The sequence below is a fragment of the Amblyomma mixtum genome, chromosome 5 (genome assembly GCF_055824585.1).
Source record: "Amblyomma mixtum isolate Tamu chromosome 5, ASM5582458v1, whole genome shotgun sequence".
In the NCBI taxonomy this organism is placed as follows: Eukaryota; Metazoa; Arthropoda; class Arachnida; order Ixodida; family Ixodidae; genus Amblyomma; species Amblyomma mixtum.
The window spans coordinates 38,609,035-38,630,376 of record NC_143016.1 but is presented as its reverse complement, the minus strand read 5'-3'; the positions used below and the strand labels follow the sequence as shown (position 1 = coordinate 38,630,376).

The window sequence follows — 21,342 nt, the reverse complement described above, 5'->3', positions numbered from 1 at the left end:
TTTTGCGAAGTGCAATAAAGAAAGGCATCGCACCCTGTGGTAGCGTTGGAGAGCTTCCTGAAGTATTACAATGAAGTTCTCACAAACTATCCTCATGATTCCATAAAAATGTATGATTTTTTATGTAATTAATATCGAAGAGCATGATGCATAAATTTCTATCATTAGTGTTCTCTCACAAAAGTTAGGAAAATTTTAGTCCACTTTAGCTCTTCAGCGTTCCTTCTTTTCTCGTTATTACTAGAAATCTTGCCTGTTTCACGATTCAAGCGGCAGAAACACATCCCTAGCACCAGGCCGCCGCGGTGGCTCAGTGGTTATGGCCCTCGGCTGCTGACCATAAAAACATGGGTTCGATCCCGACCGCGGCGGTCAAATTTTGATGGAGACGAAATTCTGGAGGAACGTGTATTGTGCGATGTCAGTGCACGTTAAAGAACCCCAGGTGGTCGAAATTTCCGGAGCCCTCCACTACGGCGTCCCTCATAGCCTGAGTCACTTTGTGACTTTAAACCCCGATAAAACAAAGCATCCCTAACACTGGCATGCTATAAATAGGCGACCGCACAATACCGTTGATGTAAGTACACGATGAGAGTGGATACCACTGGATCATAAAAACTGGAAAGAAAAAACGCCCACCTTGCACCGTTGTTTTACAAGGGCATCTGAGCCTCTCACGACGAACACGTCCATCCTTTACCGAGGATGACCCCCCAATCCCGAAAGCGAACGTTCCACTACTTCGATTTGGTTTGAATACAGCTCCTGTTTCACCTGGAAAGTTTCTTGACCACGACTGCAAGATGTGCTGCTTAATTAGCCAACTACAGCGTGATGTTATAAAACAGGAAAAAAAAAGGGGGGGGGGGGAGATCGTGCGCAAAACGAGCGAAGCCTGATCAAACGTGTGCCTAGAGGATAAAAAAAAAGCGGGTACCGTGGCCATCGACAAAATGACGGCCGCGACGGCAGCGCTTTAAGAGCTTCATACTTTATGACCGCCACCGGTGTCCGCTCCGAGCGAAGAACAAATAAAATAAAAAAGGCCGCGCCGAGAGCGACGCAGACAAGGTCGATCGGATCCTGTTGTCAGCCGTACAGCTACAAAGATATAGGGATCCCCGCAGCCCTTCGGACCCCTGCCAGCCCGGCCACAGGAAACGGCGCTTCGCTTTGCCGAGGTAGATGAAGTAACGAAAGTCGACCATAAACCCCTTGATGTGTCCATTGCGGTTGTTTCGTTCGCGATGTTCCGTGTCCCGCGCGTCTTGACGCGCCACAGTTGTGAATCCTCTAAGAGCTATTCCATAAGCGGTTTCTTAAGGCGCTTACGCGAAAGAACAAATACTAAAACAACTCCACACGAGGTTCCCTCCGCCCACGAGGTTTGGGAGTTCAAAACAATTATTTCGTACGCGAGCTTTTCTTAAGCGTATCCTCGATGTCGTTGCCTATGCCTGGCGACTAGCTACCCATTTGCAAGTACGCACCCCAACTATGGTATTTTCCTACTGGGCCGACAGTGTAGCACGTGCAGAAGACTCCCCACTTGCCAACATATCAAGCTGCATACCGGTGGGGGTCGCGGCGGTGCCGACGCTGGCGACGCTGGCATACCGGTGCTGATGATGAGATTATCAATGAAATAATTGATTTGCGACGACGCAGTGACTCCTGTCATTACGGCGTGTTTCTTCTTCTGCCGAATACGAAAGTGAAAATTCATTTATAGGAAGGCAAAGGCGCAGTAACTGTCTGACTTCTCATTGGACACCTGATTAAGGAGACAGTAAAAAAATAAAGCAGCAATAGGCACCGTATAATTGTGCTGCGGAATAATTTCGACCACCTGGAGTTCTTTAATGTCCACTGACAACGAGCAGTGCACCCACGGCTTATGCATTTCACTTCCATCTTGACGCGCCGCCGCGACCGGGGTGTCATGTCGCGTCCTCGGGCTCAGCAGTCGAATCGATTTCAACTTGCTCACGACGCAGCCTCCTCCAGGGCGAGTTCTCCTGTTATGTTGTTTGGTTCAAATAACTACGAAGTGCAACTTTCAAGGACAAATCCCGCGTTTCACTGTGAAACGCAAAACGGCGCCCGTGTGCTCTGCGGTAACAGTGCACGTTAAAGATCCCCACGTGGTCGAAATCATTACGGAGCCCTCCACTACCGCAACTCTTTCTCTCTTTCCTATTTCACTTCCACCCTTCTCCCCTCCCTCACGGTGCAGTTGAGGTGTCCACCGGGAAGTAAAGCAGTTGCTGCGCCTTCCATTTCCTCAAACACAAATTTCAGTTTGTTTCTTTTTTTTTCATTATCGAGGGCATAGTGTGTCGTAAAAAGTTGCTTTACACATTTGCGCTCTGCGCTCATTGCACCTAAGTGAGCGCAGTAAGTATGTACAACTGAAGAAAGCGTAAATGAAAAGGTAACGCGAATGCAGGATACCGTAAGTGTTAGTTATCTGTCAGCCGTTCGAGATCATAGTGGAAAGGGGTGAAGCAAACTTTTACTCTTCGGGAGAGAATACGAGACGAATTAAATCTGAAGAGTGCGTAATTACGAATAATAATTAAATATCTCAGTTCGGCTGTAGCAGTTCACTTAAGCGAGTAATTTTGTGATGAAAGGGCATATACATTAACTTTACTAACTTCCGTCTCCGATCTCTTCGGGCGCGAATTCAACTTTCAGCTAATAATATCCACCCATCGCCAACAGTGATCCTTCGGCGAAGTGACGCATGAGAAACTACTACCAGCCAGTGAATTTGTTACACTGTCCGGCAATTAAATATAACTCCAAGGAACAAAAACCACAGTTCCATGCACCAATTACAGGCGTCGGGAGGTTGCATTTCTCGCACCCGCGGGAATGTTGGAGAACTGCAGTGTTGCTTCCAACACGTTTACAAGGCTCGAAGCGATTCCTTTCGCTAACGTTCTCCCACCTTTTTAAAGCAGGCGTCCCAAAAGGCTGCAGTAACGTTGCCCAGGCAGATGGGGCAGTGAGGGCAAAAAGAAGAAAATATATAGAAGTACGAAAAAAGGGAAGCAGCCAGCGGCGTACCTGCTCAGAATGCGCGACGCCGCAATATGCCTAATGGGAGACACCTGGGTCCAGTAGCCCGAACCTTATCTTGGCGAGGGCAGACACGGTCGAGCGCCTTTTCGAGAAAAATGTGGCCTCGCAGGAGGGGCCACAACCTCGGCGCTCCACACAGCCGGCGGCGGCAAGCGCATTTGGTTAGCAACCAAACAGCGCGCTTTTTTTTTTCTTTGCGTCAACTTGCGCCTCTCGATGCGCTAGGCTTCGCTAAAAGTCAAAACGTTGCAGGCGAGGAAGAGATGGTCAGTGCAAACAATAGTTACCCCGAGGCCCCAACGTTTCCATTAGGCAGAGATAATCTTTTCAAAATGCGTCCCACCTACAGCGGAAATAGGGTATAGAATTCCGATTAGCTCCATTTTTTCAAACGAAAATTACACAGTTGGTGAAGTTCCTAGAATAAGGAATACTTAACTGGGCACGTGCACTCTATCAGTGCTATCTGTTTCTTCATGAAAACTACCAGGCTTCAACAGCAGCCCGCGCCACGCGACCAGGCTGAGAGTAACAGTTTAGCGAATATTTTACCACGGATTTTTTATACCAAGCACGATCTGCTCAAATCAGCAGATTTCCCGAACCAAAACGATGCAGCGGGTATCATAACCTCAGATACACCAAAAAGGAAACTCTAAAAAGCTGTGCAAAGAGTGAAAAATTCACGAAAGAAGTGTAAAACAATTAGAGCAACCCGAACAGGCTATATATACGTTGATCGTGATCGTGGAAAGCTGGAAGCCCGTTAGCGACCTTAAGTTAATCTTAGTAGAGCAGAACGTCGTGCCAGTTGGTGTAGCGACATATTCAAGCGCACACACATGCGCTTGTGTGTGCGTGGTGTTTCTCCCTTCGTCTTGTGTTAATCTGCGCAAAGTTTTCTTGAATATGCCCTAAGCTAATCTTGCCCAGAGAGTACAAAGACGCTGAAGCGTCTGGCACACAGCAACCTTTATACGTCGTGTTGCTTCAGTGCTGAAAGAGAGAGGCGCAATTTTTTATCTTCCTCAACATTGAATCCTGCCGCCTGTTCTGCACTGCATGCTCTGTTTAGTCGTATCTTCAAAGCCAGCAAACTAAGACAATACTTCATTAAAATTTGTACAAAACATGGCCTCAAGTTGCTTTCCTCATAGCTTCCTCGTTCTAGTCTAACGGAATGCATTGAACAAGCTCGTAATTCCGGAATCAGCGCGGCAATCGCGCAGTCAATATCAAAGGCTGCCAGCATATGTGTGTCGTCGCAAACATCTCATATTGTCAGTGATTTGCGTAATGCAGAATTGCTGAGAGAGGAAATGAGTGGTATTCACCGCAGCACAAATAAATCCTCTCGCTGCGCAGAAGTCGGAAGTGCACTTACAAGATGAGGAATGGCGGCAAGAGCGACAAGAACGTGCGACAGAAAAAAAAAAAATCTGGCAAGCGGAGGAAAGTGCGACCTTGGCAAAGAAATCAGCCAAGCTACCAGCGTTCGTTGCCGCAAGCCCGAAAACCAAACAGTTGCTCTTTGCCGCTGAAATCCTCATGTCATTAAATTTCAATTTCAGCAGCGCTTCCACAGATGCGCCAATAGGTGTCATCGTTCAAAGAACATTCTCCCATTAATAAGCAAAACAATCGCTACAACCTCACCCTCCTATTTAGAAAACAAAACAAGCGCGTCCCCGTTTAACTTTCCGGCTAAAAGTTTCTATCCTGGGAGAGCTCTACCATTTATCAGCTCTCCTCTGTTTTTCTAACTCTCCTTATGTAAAGAAAGGACGTGTAGTACTAGTTAAACTACCAACCGAAAGCGTTAACTAAGTTGGAAACGTTCCCAATACGCATAGGGACACCTGAGGCCAGCAGTATTGCTGCATAGCTGCTTAGTAATGCTGCTATCAAATTACTACGCATTACTACTACTTAGTAATATTACTACGTGCCTCAATGACGTGACATCCCGGCGATAATTTCATACACTAATTTTCCAGGAATTACATGGCTGCCTGGACAGAAATCGCTCGACTTATCAGAGCGCGGGCCAGCCTTTCTGAGCTGAGGATGCTGGGATTGTTTCCACACCGAAAACAAACGAGACCAGCTGCACAGCCCCTGCAATTCAGGTATTAGTTTAATAAATTAGTGGTCATTCTTCCGAATTACAGGAAGGTGTTGTGAACAAATACATTGAAAATAGTCTATACCACATCAGTCACCACAATGGAAGGTTGCAAGGCCGTAATGGCTACAGATCTGTAGTGGCACGCCACCAGCAAGAATTGTTATATCTGAGGGCAGCATCCGAAGTCCACACACAGTCGATCCAAGTAACTTCCGTCGCTTAAGTTTCTGTGCCGACGGGGCTGAGTTTTTCGCGTCACCGTTGACAGCGCGGCTCGGACATCGAGGAGCAAAGCAGAAGCGACTGGCAGCGCCGACCACCACCTACGCACGTAGAGCAAAGCGGTGCTCTGCAGAACTGTGCTTCGGGGCGCCAGGCGTGTTCTTAGCCAAGGGACGTCGATGGTGCGGGCAGCTCTGATTTCACGTTCTGCCACTGCAAGTGGCACAGCTCCCAAGAAGAGTGGCGACGCGGTGCGTTTCTCTAGGCAGCGAGTTGATGGCGCTCTTCTCACGGTTAGTCATTGGGAAACAGTAATCGGCGGACCTCGAGCCATTGTTTCACGAAGATACTGGACCCAATCTTTGGGATGTTTTCGAATCTACCTCCGATAATTAACGCCTACTCGGCAGTTAATACGTTTCCTGGTGTAGCCAAACCATTGCGCCGTAAAGTTGCTGGCCAGGACCTTTCTTGTTCTATGCTGCCTTCAGCGAAGAGCACGGGATACAGAAAGCTTCGAGCGCTTCTGGGAACAGTTAAGCCTAATTTATTTTAGTTATTTACACCCCTAAAATTTATGCCTCAAACGCTTCTCCGCCTACCCACAGCAGGTAGAGAAATGCTGTCAAGCAAATAATCTATTTTCCAAGTCCATAGCTGTAATTTTCTCACAAGCACATACATTATATTCTACGGAAATTGACGCAGACGTTTGCCCACAGACTTCATTTCGCACCAGTTACCGCTGAGCCGTTACCTTAAAACCTATTCGCAGAACGGCCAAATTTTGCTCTTTTTTATTTCATTCAGTCGGTTTAGTGTTGACCATAGCTTCATGGCGAACTCAAGTCGCCCTGAAAGGATGCTTAGGGAAGTGCACTTTACGATTTACAGTGGTGAGTTAAGTGACTTCGTTCCTTTTATATCCACAGGTATGCGCGACAGCGCCCAGTGACTAAATTCGAAATGCTACCCTAAGTTCATTTCTTTCCCACCCTAAGAAAACGCCCCTCTCGCGATTTGAGACGCGGATAGTGAAGGGGCGGTCTCAGTGTCTCATCGCTTATGAATGGATGGCGCTAACTGACACCCAAACATAACACTGCACACCCCAAACAAAACGCAAAATCTCAAAACAAAGAATTAGGTGGACTGCATGGGAAGTTTTTTCTCTCTTTTTCTTCAATTAAGAATGTTCTTTATCACAAACCACGAATTACACTAGCAGCAGCATTGGGCTGTTGTTCGAGAAATACGGGAGTCAACAGCGCGTGATCAGGCAAGGCCAATGACGTCTTTGTGGGCTGACAGCAGCGTACTACGACAATGGACGCACTGCAAGCGGCAGCCGTATGCGAAAAGCGCCCTCCTCTCGTCAACTAAGTCATCGAAACGCACCGTGACGTCACTCCCTAGGGAACTCTCCTCCTTAGGGACGAGGCCAGCGCGCGCAGCAGTCTCGGCCCCCGGGCGGCTCACCTGTCCCACGTCCGGCCGGATGCTGTTCTGACGACTGTGTCCACGCCGGCTGCCCTGGCGCTCGCTGCCCTCTTCGTCTTCGTCCCGTTCGTTCCAGGTGGTGGCGAAGGTGGCGATGCTCTTTCGCGGGCTCAGCGGTGCCACCGTGGGCCGCGGAGGCACGTGGTTGAAGAAGGAGTGTCTCCGCAGCGGGGGCCGGGGGGGAGCTGCCCCGCCGAGCGGCTTCAGCTCCATCACATCCTCCTCGGCGGGGGGCTCAGCGAGCGAACTCGCGTCGAGCCCGGCTCCGCGCGCCGCGGGCCTCACGCGCGCCACGAGCACCATGCATCGGCGCGGCCCCCGCTACTCCCCAGCCACGGGGCCCGGCTCGACGCGCGGGACACGGGTCGTCTGCTCGCGTCGCTCCGCCATTGGACGCCGCCCACAGCGACGTCACGGGCGCCACTGGCGCCTGCGGCGACCCCTGGCCGGCGGCGTACGGTTCGATTCCGAGCCGCTGGTCCGGAGTCCAGACGGCGTCGCTACTACACGTACTAATCTATGCCGCCTCCGAGGCTTGAGAGTTTCGTTGTCTTCTTCGCAGTTCTTGGAAATCAAAACGCCGGAGGCAGCTGCAGCCACATTAACTTCACCTCTCTATTTCTGAAAAATGTGTCATCCAAGAAGCCCGACTCCTCAACGACGCGCGCTTCATGTTGTTTCTATGCAACGAATACGAATAACGAGGGGTAATGCCAACTGCATTGCCAACCGTGTATGGGGGCTGAGGCCTTCGTCAGGCAAGTCAGCCTTTTGCCTCAGCTCCTCTTTCCATGGAAAGAAATAAACTGAATTGAATTGAATTGAATACTTTCGTTCAAATAATGCCTTCCATAAGGAGGAAGCTCGCCATGAGCACTAGAAATCGAATATCGAGGGCATGGTTCGCCCTCGTTCACACGGATTAGCTCCGAACGTTCCTTAAGATGTTTTCGCTACCTCAAAAGGTACACAGCGTCGAGTCGCAAAATGTGAAGGCGGAGCATTCTTCTCCAAACGGCTGTCTGATGAGCGAATGTTCGATTCCATTTCCGTTCGGGAAAGCGAGTAGTTCTCCACCACAGTTCGTAGGTGCGAGGCCGTCGCTTAGCGTCGCTCATCGATTGGCGAAAGCGGGTCACGTGACGCACGAGAGCGTCACTTAGAAACAAACTGCTTCGCGGTCTTGTGGCCCCGGTGCCCAAAGCTTCACGCTGTGATCTGCTCGGCCGCTTGGAAGGCGTTTTGCTGTCCAAGACTCAGTAGCCCGCTAGTGGAGGCGTCTTGCTGATGTGATGTGACGCAACGGCATGGGCCATTTAAGCTGCGAACAAACGGGTACGTGCGCAGAATAAAGACCGATAACTGAAGACATTGTACGAGGGCTCCTTTTAGTCAAATAGTCAGTTCGTTGACCGCTTGCTCTCGCATTTCACCAGTCATTTACGTTAGTTTAAAACTCTTTCGCACCGTGGCTTGAGCAATAATATATAACCACCAGCGTCCGCGGAAGGATGTAAACGCGGTGAGAACAACGCACATCTGTATGTTAACGTCGACGGATATAGCGCCGTTGACACAAGAGGCAACAGGTGTACAGGTCATGACAACGTTTATCAAGTCTACAAAATGCTGCACAGATCCTGAAGCAAATGAAGCCATCATGTAATTATTTTCCTAACATTATAGGGAAAAAAAAGTAACGCTAGACTCAGTAAGAAAAGAGATCCAATGCCCAAGCAACTAAAACAAAACAAATCTGGAGGTTTAAGCTGCATGAGCACTGCAAAGCCCCAGTTCTTGAACCCAGATTGTATGTGCAACACTGGTCAAACCATCAGGTGGATCATTTAAGTGCACAAATACTACAAAGCCTGACTTATCGCTAACCTAAGCTGCAAAAACTGTGTAAGGCTATTGGCAAGAAAGGCACACTGTCAATAAACTCACAGACCTCTCACCCTCCTCAGAGGGTAGAGGTGCAAGCAACTGTACCAAGGGAAAGAAGAGAATTCACGACTGTCTAGCAAATGAGCGACAGCCAAAGAGCGAAAAAAAAGTGCGTGTACTGGTAGTCAGTCAGACCATGCAGCCTTCAAATATTGGTAATATGTGCCTGTCTGGAGGGAGGGGGGGGGGGGGGGGGGGACGAGAGGCAAAGCCAAGGTCCTTGAGACCTCTTGTACGTAGTTAAATGGGTTGCCCGCAGCGAATAGCAGGTAACGGACTGCATCAAGGGTGAGCTATGACGGCCCGGAAAGCGAGGGAGCACTTGGTATGCTTCCCTGCTGTGCGCCGGTGCCTCTTCGCCGCCGTCTTTTTTCGCTTGGAGTACGGGTCTCCCTCTCCTACCGGCTGTGCAAAGACGCCTCCACATCCTTTGCGGCTTAGGCTGCTGCCGAGCTGGACAGCGTAGGTTTCTTCGAGATTCCTCCTGCCTACGTGATTCAATAAGTATAGCCCACGATAATACGCGGCCGTGGTCCGCTTCTTCCACCTCTGGCTGCTCTGTGGGCAAGCGTGGCCTCTGCACTCCACACAACAGCGGTACCCCCGTTACTGCGCTGTGACAGGACAACGCCGTGAGGAAAGCCTTGCGACTCGGCCGTTCGCTTCTGCAGTCTGTCGCAAGTGCACGACGGCATCACGCATGCAAAATTTTGAGCAAGGCAACCAGCATTGTTGGAGATGTGCGGTCAAGATTAGGTGCCAGCTGTCAGCCCGTCTGATACTGCACGTGCTCTAGTCGCAGGTGACTGGGACTTTAGGGTGACTGCAATAAGCTTTCTGAAAAAAAAAAAAAAAAATCCATGCTGCTTTTTTTTTTTGCTGTTACTAAATCGGTTATGCGTTGGAACTAGGACTTGCATGTGAAAGTACCCGCGTTCTTTGCACGTCTATGGAAACTGATGAAGACGATGGCATCCAAAGCGCATGTTTCCTGAGGTAAACAACAAGCTCAGCATGAGAGGCTGGCAGTTTAACACGCGGATATAAGACGCTGCGATGGCGTGGTAACATAATGCAGCGGCCAGCGAAACTGATCTAGACGGTGCCTATACAGCGCAAGGCACAAGGTAAGGTACAGAAACAGTGAAACACGCCCACGGGTGCTGACTATCAACTGAACTTTATTACGGACGCACAAACAATATTTAGTCGAAGAAGGGGGCGGTACATAAGAAAGGCTTCGCGGTCACTGGAATTCTGTTGATCGTCATCGCCCGTGTGTGTCTTCTACTGTTTCTGTTCTGTACCTAGTCTTGCGCCTTGCGTTGTATATTCACAATGCAGAACCAACTAGCCCGTCAACTCGCTCTTGAAACTGATCAGTACGCGCGGCCACGTAGTTTTGTCTATTCCTTTTACATTACACCACGTCGACCAATCAGCGATTTTTGGGACGAACCGAAGCCGCCAAGTTTTTTTGTTTATCGCTGACTCTTTTAATGCGTTTCACATTAAAACATTTCTCCGACTGACATTTTTGTCAAGAAAGCAGCAGCGGTGGTGAACGTCGCGACAACAGAAGAAAAATAAAAGCCACAGTGTCGAGTAAAACACAAGCATTGGTTGCGCGAAGTGCCCCGCTGCTGAACGAGCGGGAACGCGAATTCCCTCCTCCATGTTTGAGTTTCCTTTTTGTCTGCATGAGTTGCCGCTTACGTGAAGCGCTTATGCTTTAGTGGGTTCATCGCTGCTCCTATGTTGCTACACTAGTTCCAGCGCGGTACGAAAGCCTTTCACTTTCTTCATCCTTGCCCGTTGTTACTATGTTAGAATGAGGCAGTTAGTAAGCTTTCCTTTTCGTCGTTGAGCGAAACAAATCAGTTGTTTTTCCTCCCATCACAAGAAACCCCAGCTCTGGAGTCCTCCTCAAATGCAGCTCATTTGTGTCCGCACCAATGTACACAGGGCACAATTATCCGGCAGCAACATTGGAGAGTTCTGCGTTGTCGCACCTAGGAGTTTTATTTCGGCAGCCAGGCGCGAAATCGAAAGCGATATCAGCCGTGAAAAGAAAAAACAACCAAAACAAGAATATCTTCGAGCATTGGTTATAGGCTATCCTGCACCGACTCCTTACAGCCTACTGGTTAGAGTGCGAATAGGTCAATGGAACAGTAATTTGCGAATCTGAAAGGCCATGGTGCCGTACTTAGCACGAATAGCATTTAAATCCTCCTTCTAAGGAAATATGGTTTGTTTTGCCTTTTATTTCATGGGTATATGTCCCTCCAACATCAAAGGCAACAAAGTTTCAGCACTCGATGAATGATTCCTCTATAATTATGTGTGACAAGCACACTTTTTCTTTCTGTTTTCTAACTAGTTTTATTCTTCCTTTATTGTGCAAACGTGTTAACGAGGATGGAAGCAAAAAAGGCTGCCAGAAGAAGCATAAGCGGAAGTTTGTTCAGTGTCGTGTTGGTGTCGTTTACAAGATCCCGACCTCCTGTGGCAGTTTCTACATCGGTGAGACGGGACGATGCATCAACGATAGACTGCGTGAACATGCTAAAGATACGGAGAACAAGTCTCGCAGAAACCATCTTGCTGTGCACTGTGCTGAGTGTGAAGATTGCGAAGCGCATCTCAATCGGACCACTATCATCGCCCGTTATAAAGATGAGACCACAAGGCTCATTTCGGAGGCTTGCCATATCAAAAAGCTAGGTAACACCTGTATCAGAAGCCCATCGATAAATCTACTACCTAAGGAACTTGCGTATCTTTATCAGTGACGTGAATTTTTTTAGTAAAGTTGTGTGGTTGCGCGGTATCTTTCTCTCATGCTTATTTTGTGTTTTTACTCGTGTTATTTGATTTATAAGCTGCCTCACCCGTAGCAATAAACCATTTGGTTTTTAGTCAGCGCTGGTGTTTTGTCCTTCTCTTGTGTCGTCTTTCATTGCGCTGTTTTTCCAATTCGTAAAACATGTACCAACCAGCCCGTATTTGCCCTCTTCTGAATTTCTTTTTATGTAAACATAGAATGCAAGAAGGAAGTTCACTTATTTTTGAAGCTTACAAGAATCGATACACTGAGACATTCGTCTTTATCTCCGCGGGATTCCGCCCTTTGCATTACCTAACCTGTCGCGCTGTACCACGCGCAACGTTTGCTTCAAAATGGTAGTCATGGCGAGAAACGGCAAGCAACTTTAGTCGTGAAGTGCAATAGAAGTTATGCATTCGTCCACTTCACCCTATCGTATATTACGCTAGCATTTCATAAAATACCTTCTCATTTGACTTACGTGCACTTCATCTTGCTTTCTGAAACATTAGAATTGTTTCTGGATGACGATTCCCTAAGATAAAGCCCGCTCAGTTTTATTTTTGCACAATGAATTAATGAATGAATGATGGAAGACATTCAAAACGAGGCGACTCTAGGCCTCTCGGGCAGAAGCCGGGCCCCAATGTCCAGAGCGTCGGACCACTGGCTGAAAAGCCGGCGATCGTCAAGGACCAAGACAAAGCGTGACGCGACCACGTAGGCCCTGGGACAAAATTAATGGCCTGAATTGGTCTCTCGGCGCCGCCTTATTAAAACCCACTATGCCTCTACCACCGCTGCCGCCACTCATGGCGGCTGCAGACCACGTCCTAACGAGCAACGACCATACCCAGCCGCCCCCCCCCCCCCCCCCCCTCATCGCTCTCCAAACCCCCCTCGCCGTAAAATAAGAGAGGGAAGGGTGCTTGTTTCCAGTTTTGACACCTTTGTTTCTGCCCGTCCATACGCTTTTACGAGGACACCGCTGGCGCTGCGCCGCTCTCCTGGGGACTGAACAGCGCGACCTATGCGCCACAGACACATTGAAGCAGGTTGCCTGCTTAGCACATTTCCCATGCTTCGGTGGTGCCAAGAACACCTGGGGGGGGGGGGGGGGGGGGGGGGGCAGCAAAAGTGAACAGGCCTCAGGAGCTGTCTTACGCTGCATGTGCACTGTTCTCGGTGTGTATTTTGCTTCGCGCTTTCCCATCAACTACAAAGGCGTAAGAGGACAAATAGGTACGAAACCAATTCTCTGAATTTAACTTCTTCTGAGAGAGAGGTATGGAATACAACTAAACTAATATGTGGACTAAGCAGGTTCCGTGTACTCAAGCAGAGCCCTATAGTGCAGACATTTTGCTTCTCGTGCTTGATTCTACCGGTAAAATTTTGCGCCGACATTCCGAAAGCGTCTCATCTCTTTCTTCCTCTCAAGAGCATTCGTTTCTCCCCCTCTTTCTCTTTTGTTGTTATTTTTTTTTTTTGCAACTGTAAAGCGAAACGGAAGTACTCAGGGCTAGTCAGTTGCGAGGCTATAGTTCGATATAACCCCGAATATAACTCAGGCATGAAGAGGGAAATGCCCCTCAAAGGGTGCTCTGCAGCCAGTGGCGTTGACTGATTTCCATGACGTCCCGGTTAATAAGTGCTTAATGCCTTGTAACACTAGGGTAATCCGCAGATAATTCTGTGTCACAAATTAACCACGCCGCCGTGGAAATCGGTCGACGCAGTTGGCTAGAGGGTCTCCTTTAAGGGACATAGTGCGCACACACAGCACGCATAAAAGTGCTGAAGATGATCTCCAGCTTCGTTTTCTTCCCAAGCGCTCGCCTAGAGTAATGAAGGCGCATTGGACTGCAAGGCGAGTCTGCTAGTCACTCCGGCGCGCCAAACAATCCGAAAGTGCCTCACCGCGACTCACGAGATGGGCAGAAAGCAGGAACGATCGCGCGACTATTCGGCAACCTTGGTCATTCGCACTGTTCCTTTCTGATTGTTTTTTTTTTTTGCTCGTACGGTACAGCAGATGTCGCATGTGACCAGCATTTCATTTGAAACTATGGGTGGCCTAGCAAGAACAACTTGGGTGGCGAAGCAGTCGACGAACTTCCACCAAGCACAGACAGCGAGGAAGTACACCGAAACATAGAACAAAAAAATGGAAAAACAGGGGCATAAAGACAGAAAAAGCCATAGCCGATACACTCACGAGCCAACGCTTATACAGACGGACACCGGGGCCGGAATTTTTGAGTGCGCGGCCGTGACCAGAGCATGGTCGCCTCATTAGTTCGATTGGCGGTACTACGACGACGGTGGCGGAGGGAGGCAGCTGAACGGCCCCACTAGCAAAAAAGAGAGAGAGAGAAAGAACGAAGAAAACAAGAAATATGAAGAGGAAAAACTCGGCCGAAGACGCAACTGAAGCGCGTCGACACCGTGCTCGGCCATATGCGCTCCTGGGCAGCGAACCGGCGGGCTCCCTGTGCCGTCGAAGCCACGGGTTTCCCCCGAGCTCGCGCCACTCGATCCTAATAGGGCACTGCCTGCCTGCTGCAGTTTTCTTCTTGTTTTGAGCGCCCCGTGGTGTCGCGTGAAAGGGGGAAAAAAATGCCGCTGTGTCTGCGTCCGGCGGCACCAAGTGCACGATACCATACGCGCTCGCTGGAAGCTCTGCATTTTCCAGCTCGTTGGTTTGCGTCGCCGGAGGTCTTCTCCTCGCTTAACATACTTCGCTGCCGAAAAACAACGCGGCCGAGCGCCGGAACCGCCATGTATGGAACCTGCGACCTCATCAGGGCAGAATCAAGGGGAAGAAAACGTATAATCAAGTGAGGCACGAAACGTTTCGTGAATAGTAAATGGCCGGTGAGCATTTTAAATAACAACGCCGCCTCGCACGAGTTCAACGTTAACAAGCAGAAAACGCTAAACTATGACGCAGCTCATGAAACAGAAAGCTTGGCACTGCTCGGAACCAGTGGCGCAATAAAATTAAGAGCAGCGTTACCTCTTGTTGGGCATATTGCAGTCCGCGCCTAAGTAAATATGCTACCCTCTCTTGTTCATCGCAGTCATCAAGCACAGTGTTTGCTAAACCGTAATCCAGCGCCACAGTTGAGCTTCCATTTACCACGACACTGGGCTGATGAAGAAGACAGAGCTTTCTTCCTCTTAATTAACCTTTGATGACGCCCAGGATGCACATCATACATGCTTCAAGAGATACTGTGCTTGCGTGAACGGTGCGCACGCTGCCTTCACGGAAAGCCGTTTCCAAAGACTTCTTTCGTAAAAAAAAAAAAAAAAAAAGCACCGCTGAGTTACCAAGTCTGCTGACGCTGATTGGAAGGGAGCTGGAACAGTCGTACTCAAGTTTAAATTAGTACAAGAAATGCAGTGTACATAGAAACAAGAATATGCTGGAAACACACGTCAAGGGCATCGTTTTTGACTCCCTGAAAAAAGGCGTATGGTTAATGAAAATTTCTTACTTTGTACATTGGTTTCGTCGATCTGAACACACTCGTGCATGAAGTATACGTAATAGGAAGGCAAAAATAAAACCCATCCAGTGATCAACTAGCCTTGCGTTAAGGTCTCCGAAACTACAACTGCAAAAAAAAAACAAAAAAAAAACAGCTCTCGGGTAGCAAACAAGTACTGCCGCTCCATTCCACGCTGCATCCCTGCGTCACGTTTGGAGAAAGGAAAACCACAATGACACTGGCACTACATTGCGTTCCGGTCAAAACTGAACTAGTCTCAGCGTACAGGAGCACAATAACGGTAGTCAGTCACTTCAAAGGGGGCTCTAATGGAAAGAAAGAAAGTAGGGGAGAGTTCAGACAGGCCCTACTGCCCTGCAGTCGTCATGCGGGACAAATGCCACCGCAGCTGTCCACTCAGGGTCGGCGCCGGAACAGCGGAGACCGGAGGCGACAGGAAAACGGTCCATACAGATCGCAGCGCCCGCCCACGAGGTTAAAAGAGAAAAAAAAAACGCATAAAAAAAGGACAACTGGTGCAAAAGTGCGGGCTCGAGCGCGGCTGCCGCCGTGCGTAGCCTTCCCAAACAAAATAGCACTGGCTCTGCCGACCCCTGTTCAGAGCAAGGGCGCGTGCATGCGCGTCCACGGTTTTGGGCTTGGGCGACAGCCTTTTCACGTTGCTACTGAATGTTATCTTTGTAACGACCTTCTCTTGTTACACTTCTTTTTTTCTTGTAATCTTGGCGCTGCTACACAGGCCTGCAGGTCGGTAAACTGACCACACATAACAAAGGGTACAAATTAGGGTCTGGCTCGCAAGCAGAAAAAAAAAACAACAAAGATTTGCACAGCTATATAAAAAAAAAAGTAAGCCACTGAACAGATAAAACGTGTATTGAACTCTTGTGCGGGACGCAGAACGCTGCATCGAACGCACACATCGCCGCGGCTATGGCGAAAACCCAGACCTACGAACAGACTGCGCAACCACTATTTGCACACAAGACACGACCATTGGCATCGTAATGTAAAGCGAAGCCACGGGCAGTACATTATTGTTAATGGATAGCAGGAACGTTAGGCGCTTTTTTTCTTTTCAGTTATTTTCTTTTTTCCTTTTTTTTTAACGCAAAGCCCCAGGTGCGTTGTTCACATAACAATGCCGACCCCCGTGTGCCTCACACTGTGTCGGTGAGGTGTTGAGTTCAGAACCACCAGATGATTTTACAACATATCTGAGTGACCCGTATCCTTGTTAAGAAGCGATTATGTTTAAAAGTACTCTAATTTTTTTTTCGCTGTAGATGGGCCACATTCAATAGCGTTGAAAAACGCCTTTGATTACGATATCCTAACCAAAGCTATATCTCAACCTAAACAGGGATTAAAATTACGGCCAGCGAAAGCAACGCAAAATATTACTGCGCTCTTAAAGATGCAGACTACAATACTCATGTACGCCATCAGGACGAAACCGTTCATCACACGCGCATATACCACAGAAATGATCAAGCAAGGTTCAGACTAGCATTGGATCATAGTGCATTATTAGCACCTCGCGTTACTCAATCAAAACAAAGAAATCAATCTAAATATTGATAAACGAACAACCTTAAGGACTGCATCTCTGTATTACGAGTGCGAATGCCCATCTCCACCACATTTAATGAGAATTCCAAGTAAACTTTATTCGCAATGACATCTTTGGGCCCATCAAGCAAAAGGAAGCGAGATGGGAGGAGCCACACTAGAAATTCCCCACTTGTGACAGAGAGGTCGTTTCTTGAACGCCACTATATTGCGGAGCGTCGTATGTAGGTCGAACAGGACACTGCATCGATTACTGCCTGACAGAACGTGCCATTACCATAAGTACGGAATACGGCAGCACGCGTACCCAGCACGTGTCAGAGAGCTGCCGTAAAGGCATCTCTCATCTTGGACGATGCCAAATTCTAAGGCGACACAACCATCAGCACAAGCGCGAACTTTACGAAGACTACGTCATTGATAATAAAGGTGCGACTTGCGCGAGTACCCCACCAATGGCATTGACAAAAAAAAAAAAGCTTCATTTATTGCAGGCACTGCAATAAACCTTCCGTTGTTAGTCAGCGCCTATGTCTGTGTTTCTTCTCTTCTCTGTCCAATTTTTCGCACGCTGTTTTCACTATAATCACGTACCAACTAGACTGGCTCCTTTCCGTAATGCAAAAGGAAGCGCACTTCATGCTCGGAAATCAGAGAGAAATAGAAGGTCTATTTTCAAACTTGAGATGGCGCTGACATGGCCGGCAGAAGCAAGAGCGAACTACTGAATTAAGTAGAAGCTCTTCAGATAGTAACACGAAGCTTCTTTTGCGCCACGCCTACTGGCATATATTACCGTTGACGTGATTGCTTTTCCACGCATCTCCAAGAAAAACGCGTTCTTCTGCGCATACGTTAATGAGCAGCCTGCTTTGAATGCACATTTTCAGCCAGGCAGGTGTGAGAACGAAGGTACCTGCGGAAATGAATATTAGATTACTGTGCGCGCGCGTCATTGAAGAGACCTTATTAGAAAGTGAAAATCCCGACGAGACCTGAATCCGAACGAAGGTCATGACCGGACCGAAAAAAAAAAAGCCGTAAATTCATTCACGACATACTTGCGCGTCGTTAGTAGGCACCGACAAATCGCAGAGAGGAAGTAAGAGAACTTTATTTGAAGGAGCGCCCTCAAGGGGTGGGCGGCTGAGGTGCGTTGTGTTCGAAACATCCGCAATGGTGACTGCGCGCGCATTTGTTTTTCGTTCAAAAGAAACGCGAAATGGTCGTAAAACTACCTGACTTGAGCGGTGTCCACTGATCTTAATAATCCCGCATGCGAGTAAGCTGCTTCACTGCCGAGGACTGACGCGGGTTGTGACGTAACTTTACGGAAAGCTGTGATTCATTAGCATCAATGCCCTTCGTTTCCGAAACTCTTAGTCTTACGGACGACGCAGTCATCAGCTTTATACAAATGACTTAATAATTGAATAATGGCTATGAAGGCGAGGAAGCAAATTTACATTCGACCCGCCTCGACCCGTCGCGGTGGCCCAGCGGCTTTGGCGTTCGGCTGCTCATGCCAAGATCGCGGATTCGATACCGCTCGCATCAGCCGTATTTCGATTGAGGAGAAATACAAAAGCGGCCGTGTGCTGTGATGTCAGCGCAAGTTAAATCAGCCCAGCGGATCTAAATTAACCCAGAGTTATAAACCCACCATCCGGGGGTTTATAACAACTGCGCCCTCATATTATATTTCCCAGCGATGCAAGGGACAGAAAAAAAAAGAACCTGTGTTCTCAAAGCCACTAGGAAAATAACCTTTTATTTAGGCCAGAGGTTGCCTTGTGCGTAAAGAAATTATGAGGAAACGGGTTTGTACAAAAGCGGTCGATATCTGCTGGTTGTGAATATTTCCTATAAGCTTCAGATCAGGAGGTCTGACTCCCCAAAAAACCAGCTCAATGCGAGCAGCGCTAATACATACCATTTTTCTGCTGCCTATATGTCGCTTTTGCTTATTTATTCTGCATTTTTCAGCTCACTGTTTTCGGCCCACAGGGTGTGGCAACTACTCGCCCGAATAATTAGAAGAAATCTTGAGTGCTGAAGCGAAGACTATGGAAAGTGTTTTTTCCCTGTGCTCCGAATACCCATAGCAAGCGGCTTCAGCGCGAACGCGGGACAATGCAGCTAAGTGCATCTAAATACGGTTGACAGCTAACAATGGCACGAACCAGCCCGACTCGAGCTGTCGCCGGAAGTGATTGCTACCTGGCAGGTAATCGACATATACCGGCTTGCCCACAAACGACGCAAATCGCATGCAGCGAGCTCCAACTGCACCTTTATTTTTTATTTTTTCATTTTTTTTTTTTGCCGAGGAGAGAAATTAAGTCATGACACACGGAGTTCGACCATCGTGGTGACTTGCGTCACTGTGAGGGTGCTGGCTTGAACTTCAGCATTTTCGTAATGCCAGTGGCATAAACAGTCCGCAAGCTAGCACATTGCCGGTTAAAAGCACACCGTCAACATCACTGAAAAGCCAGAGGTACGCCGCGTTCCTTCAGCGGTCAGGATATAGGAGGCGATGACGACGCGAGAAGCCGCAAAAGTGCCCCGCTTCCGTCAAGTATCTTCAACGAAAAAGAGACGAAAGAGAGCGGTAGCGGAACAAAGGCCTGAATAAATCTAATTGCGGTCCGGCACTTATGTTTCGGGGTACCCTTCGTCTTCGCTAATTATAACGAACAGACATCGTTTCCGTCTGCTATCCTCCTAGGGACTGGTGAGCTGGAAAGTCTCGATAAAAGCTGGTTAGCGAGCCACTGGCGTCAGTGCATGAGTCCCTGAGAAGACCAGGTAGTGGCGTGTGGCTGAATTCCACGCTTGCCGAGTAGTCGACAGCGAGGCGGGTTCGCCTGAACCTTTTCTTCTCTCTGTGATGATGATGATGAAGATGATGTCCTCGGGCTGCCTCTTTCCCTCCCTCTGCTTGGTCCTCGTCTTCTTTTCTAGCTTGATCGGCCACGCATATAATGGACGGCCATCACGTGGCATGTGCACTGCTCACGACGACGTCGGGAAAGTCGAAAAGGACGCGCCTTACTTTTGCCGCATGCTTGACGAGGGGCTTGAGTTTGGACCACGCCTACTCTGCTTTCCGCTTCTCTCGGCGTTTTTTCTTTTTTTCGTCCAGGCGACTCCTTACTTAAATTGGAACAGTTTCTTTCAGGACTGCCACAGTCGCTTTTGGCGCGCTCGGCGTCCTTTCAATAAGCAGCCGTCCTGCATACACGGCTGTCTCGCCGGCGCCTCGAGCGTCCGCAGTTCTTCGAGAGAGACTCAATTTTTGTTCCCTCGGCCGCCTGCGTGTGCTGGGCAAGAAAAACAAACGTCGCGGACCGGACGGCAGATTCCAGCGAAAGAATGCACGCGACGCCTCCGCCACAACTGAGAAAGGCCCTAAATTGTGGCCGTCCCTGACGGAGATATATATACGCCCGCATTCAAGCGAGTTTCCTTCCTTGGCACAAAACGCAGCACCCGAGCTCGACTCCGCTCCGCGCGCAGGGCACTATTGGCCGTGTAATCTCTCTTTTGCCAAAGGCAAAAATGGAAGAAACAGCGAGAAATGTCGCACACCCAGCACCGCCGGCGGCAATAATAACGCGGCGGCGACGGCATATTCGCCGCTCTAATATCCCCCCGGATGAAAACAGCGCGCGCTATATATTTACGACAGGCAAGCACTCACAAGTAATGAGACATCGGGTTGCTTTTCCTGGAAGCGTTATCTCTTTGCGCAATTAGGAAGTGAGCGCAGTTGTTTACGTCATTAAGCCTGTGGTTTTGCCGGCAGAATGGCATTTAAACTAAATGAGTAATCCGCGCGCCTTAAGCTAACCATGCATAAAAAGAAAGTATCCGTAGAATTTAAAAAAAGAAGTTTGCAACCTCACCCGCGACAATCTCAATGCAGCTATTACGACAAACTTTCCCCTTCGACTGCACTAATTGCGATTGCTTATTTTTTTATATTTCTTCTAATTCTTGATTTAAACCGACCTAGACAAAATTAGACTATATCGTCTCCTTCCAGCTTGCTAGGGCGACAACAGAAAACATGGTGGGTTATCGTGCTTGTCTTTCCTTCTTCCTGGTCTCAGGAGAGTTCCAAGTTTCATTGATTGCTTCATTCATTCCCATGGAAAGCTGTATATTATATCGAGGCTATTTTCCTCTGCTACGTCTACTAAATCTTCTTCGACTTCCCATTCGTCCAAGCTCTCCTGAAGAACATGAATAACCTACACTACAATCTGCGTAGCCAAATACGAAGCGTACCTTGTATGTGGCTGTATATAACGTGTCCACTAGAAGGAACGCTGAAGGCGGATTAAATGCAGAAAAAAAAGACTAAGCAACAAAATACAGGTGTCACCATCACAGACCGACTTCACAACTGAACTGCAGTGCGTCGATCCTGAATTTTTTTGAGCCTGGATCCTAGAGGCTAGGCTACGCCTCCATTCACTTCAAAACGGTGATCACGGAGTCCTATCTGGTGGACTCTTCACGGG

The 21,342-nt window shown here is 48.6% G+C and overlaps 1 protein-coding gene across 5 annotated transcripts in view; it reads right to left on the bottom strand.

Annotated features, from left to right (window-relative positions):
- Positions 1-21,342, bottom strand: part of sei (potassium voltage-gated channel seizure) — a 241,461-nt gene that overhangs the window by 63,991 nt on the left and 156,128 nt on the right. Inside the window, exon 1 of one of the 5 annotated variants that reach the window (XM_089544067.1) lies at positions 6,923-7,642. The exons of the other annotated variants lie outside the window; for them this stretch is intronic. Within the exon in view, the coding sequence (XP_089400193.1) occupies positions 6,923-7,246 (324 nt within the window). The 5' untranslated portion in view covers positions 7,247-7,642. Of the gene's footprint in view, positions 1-6,922; positions 7,643-21,342 lie in introns of those variants that run through there. 5 annotated transcript variants of the gene reach the window in all.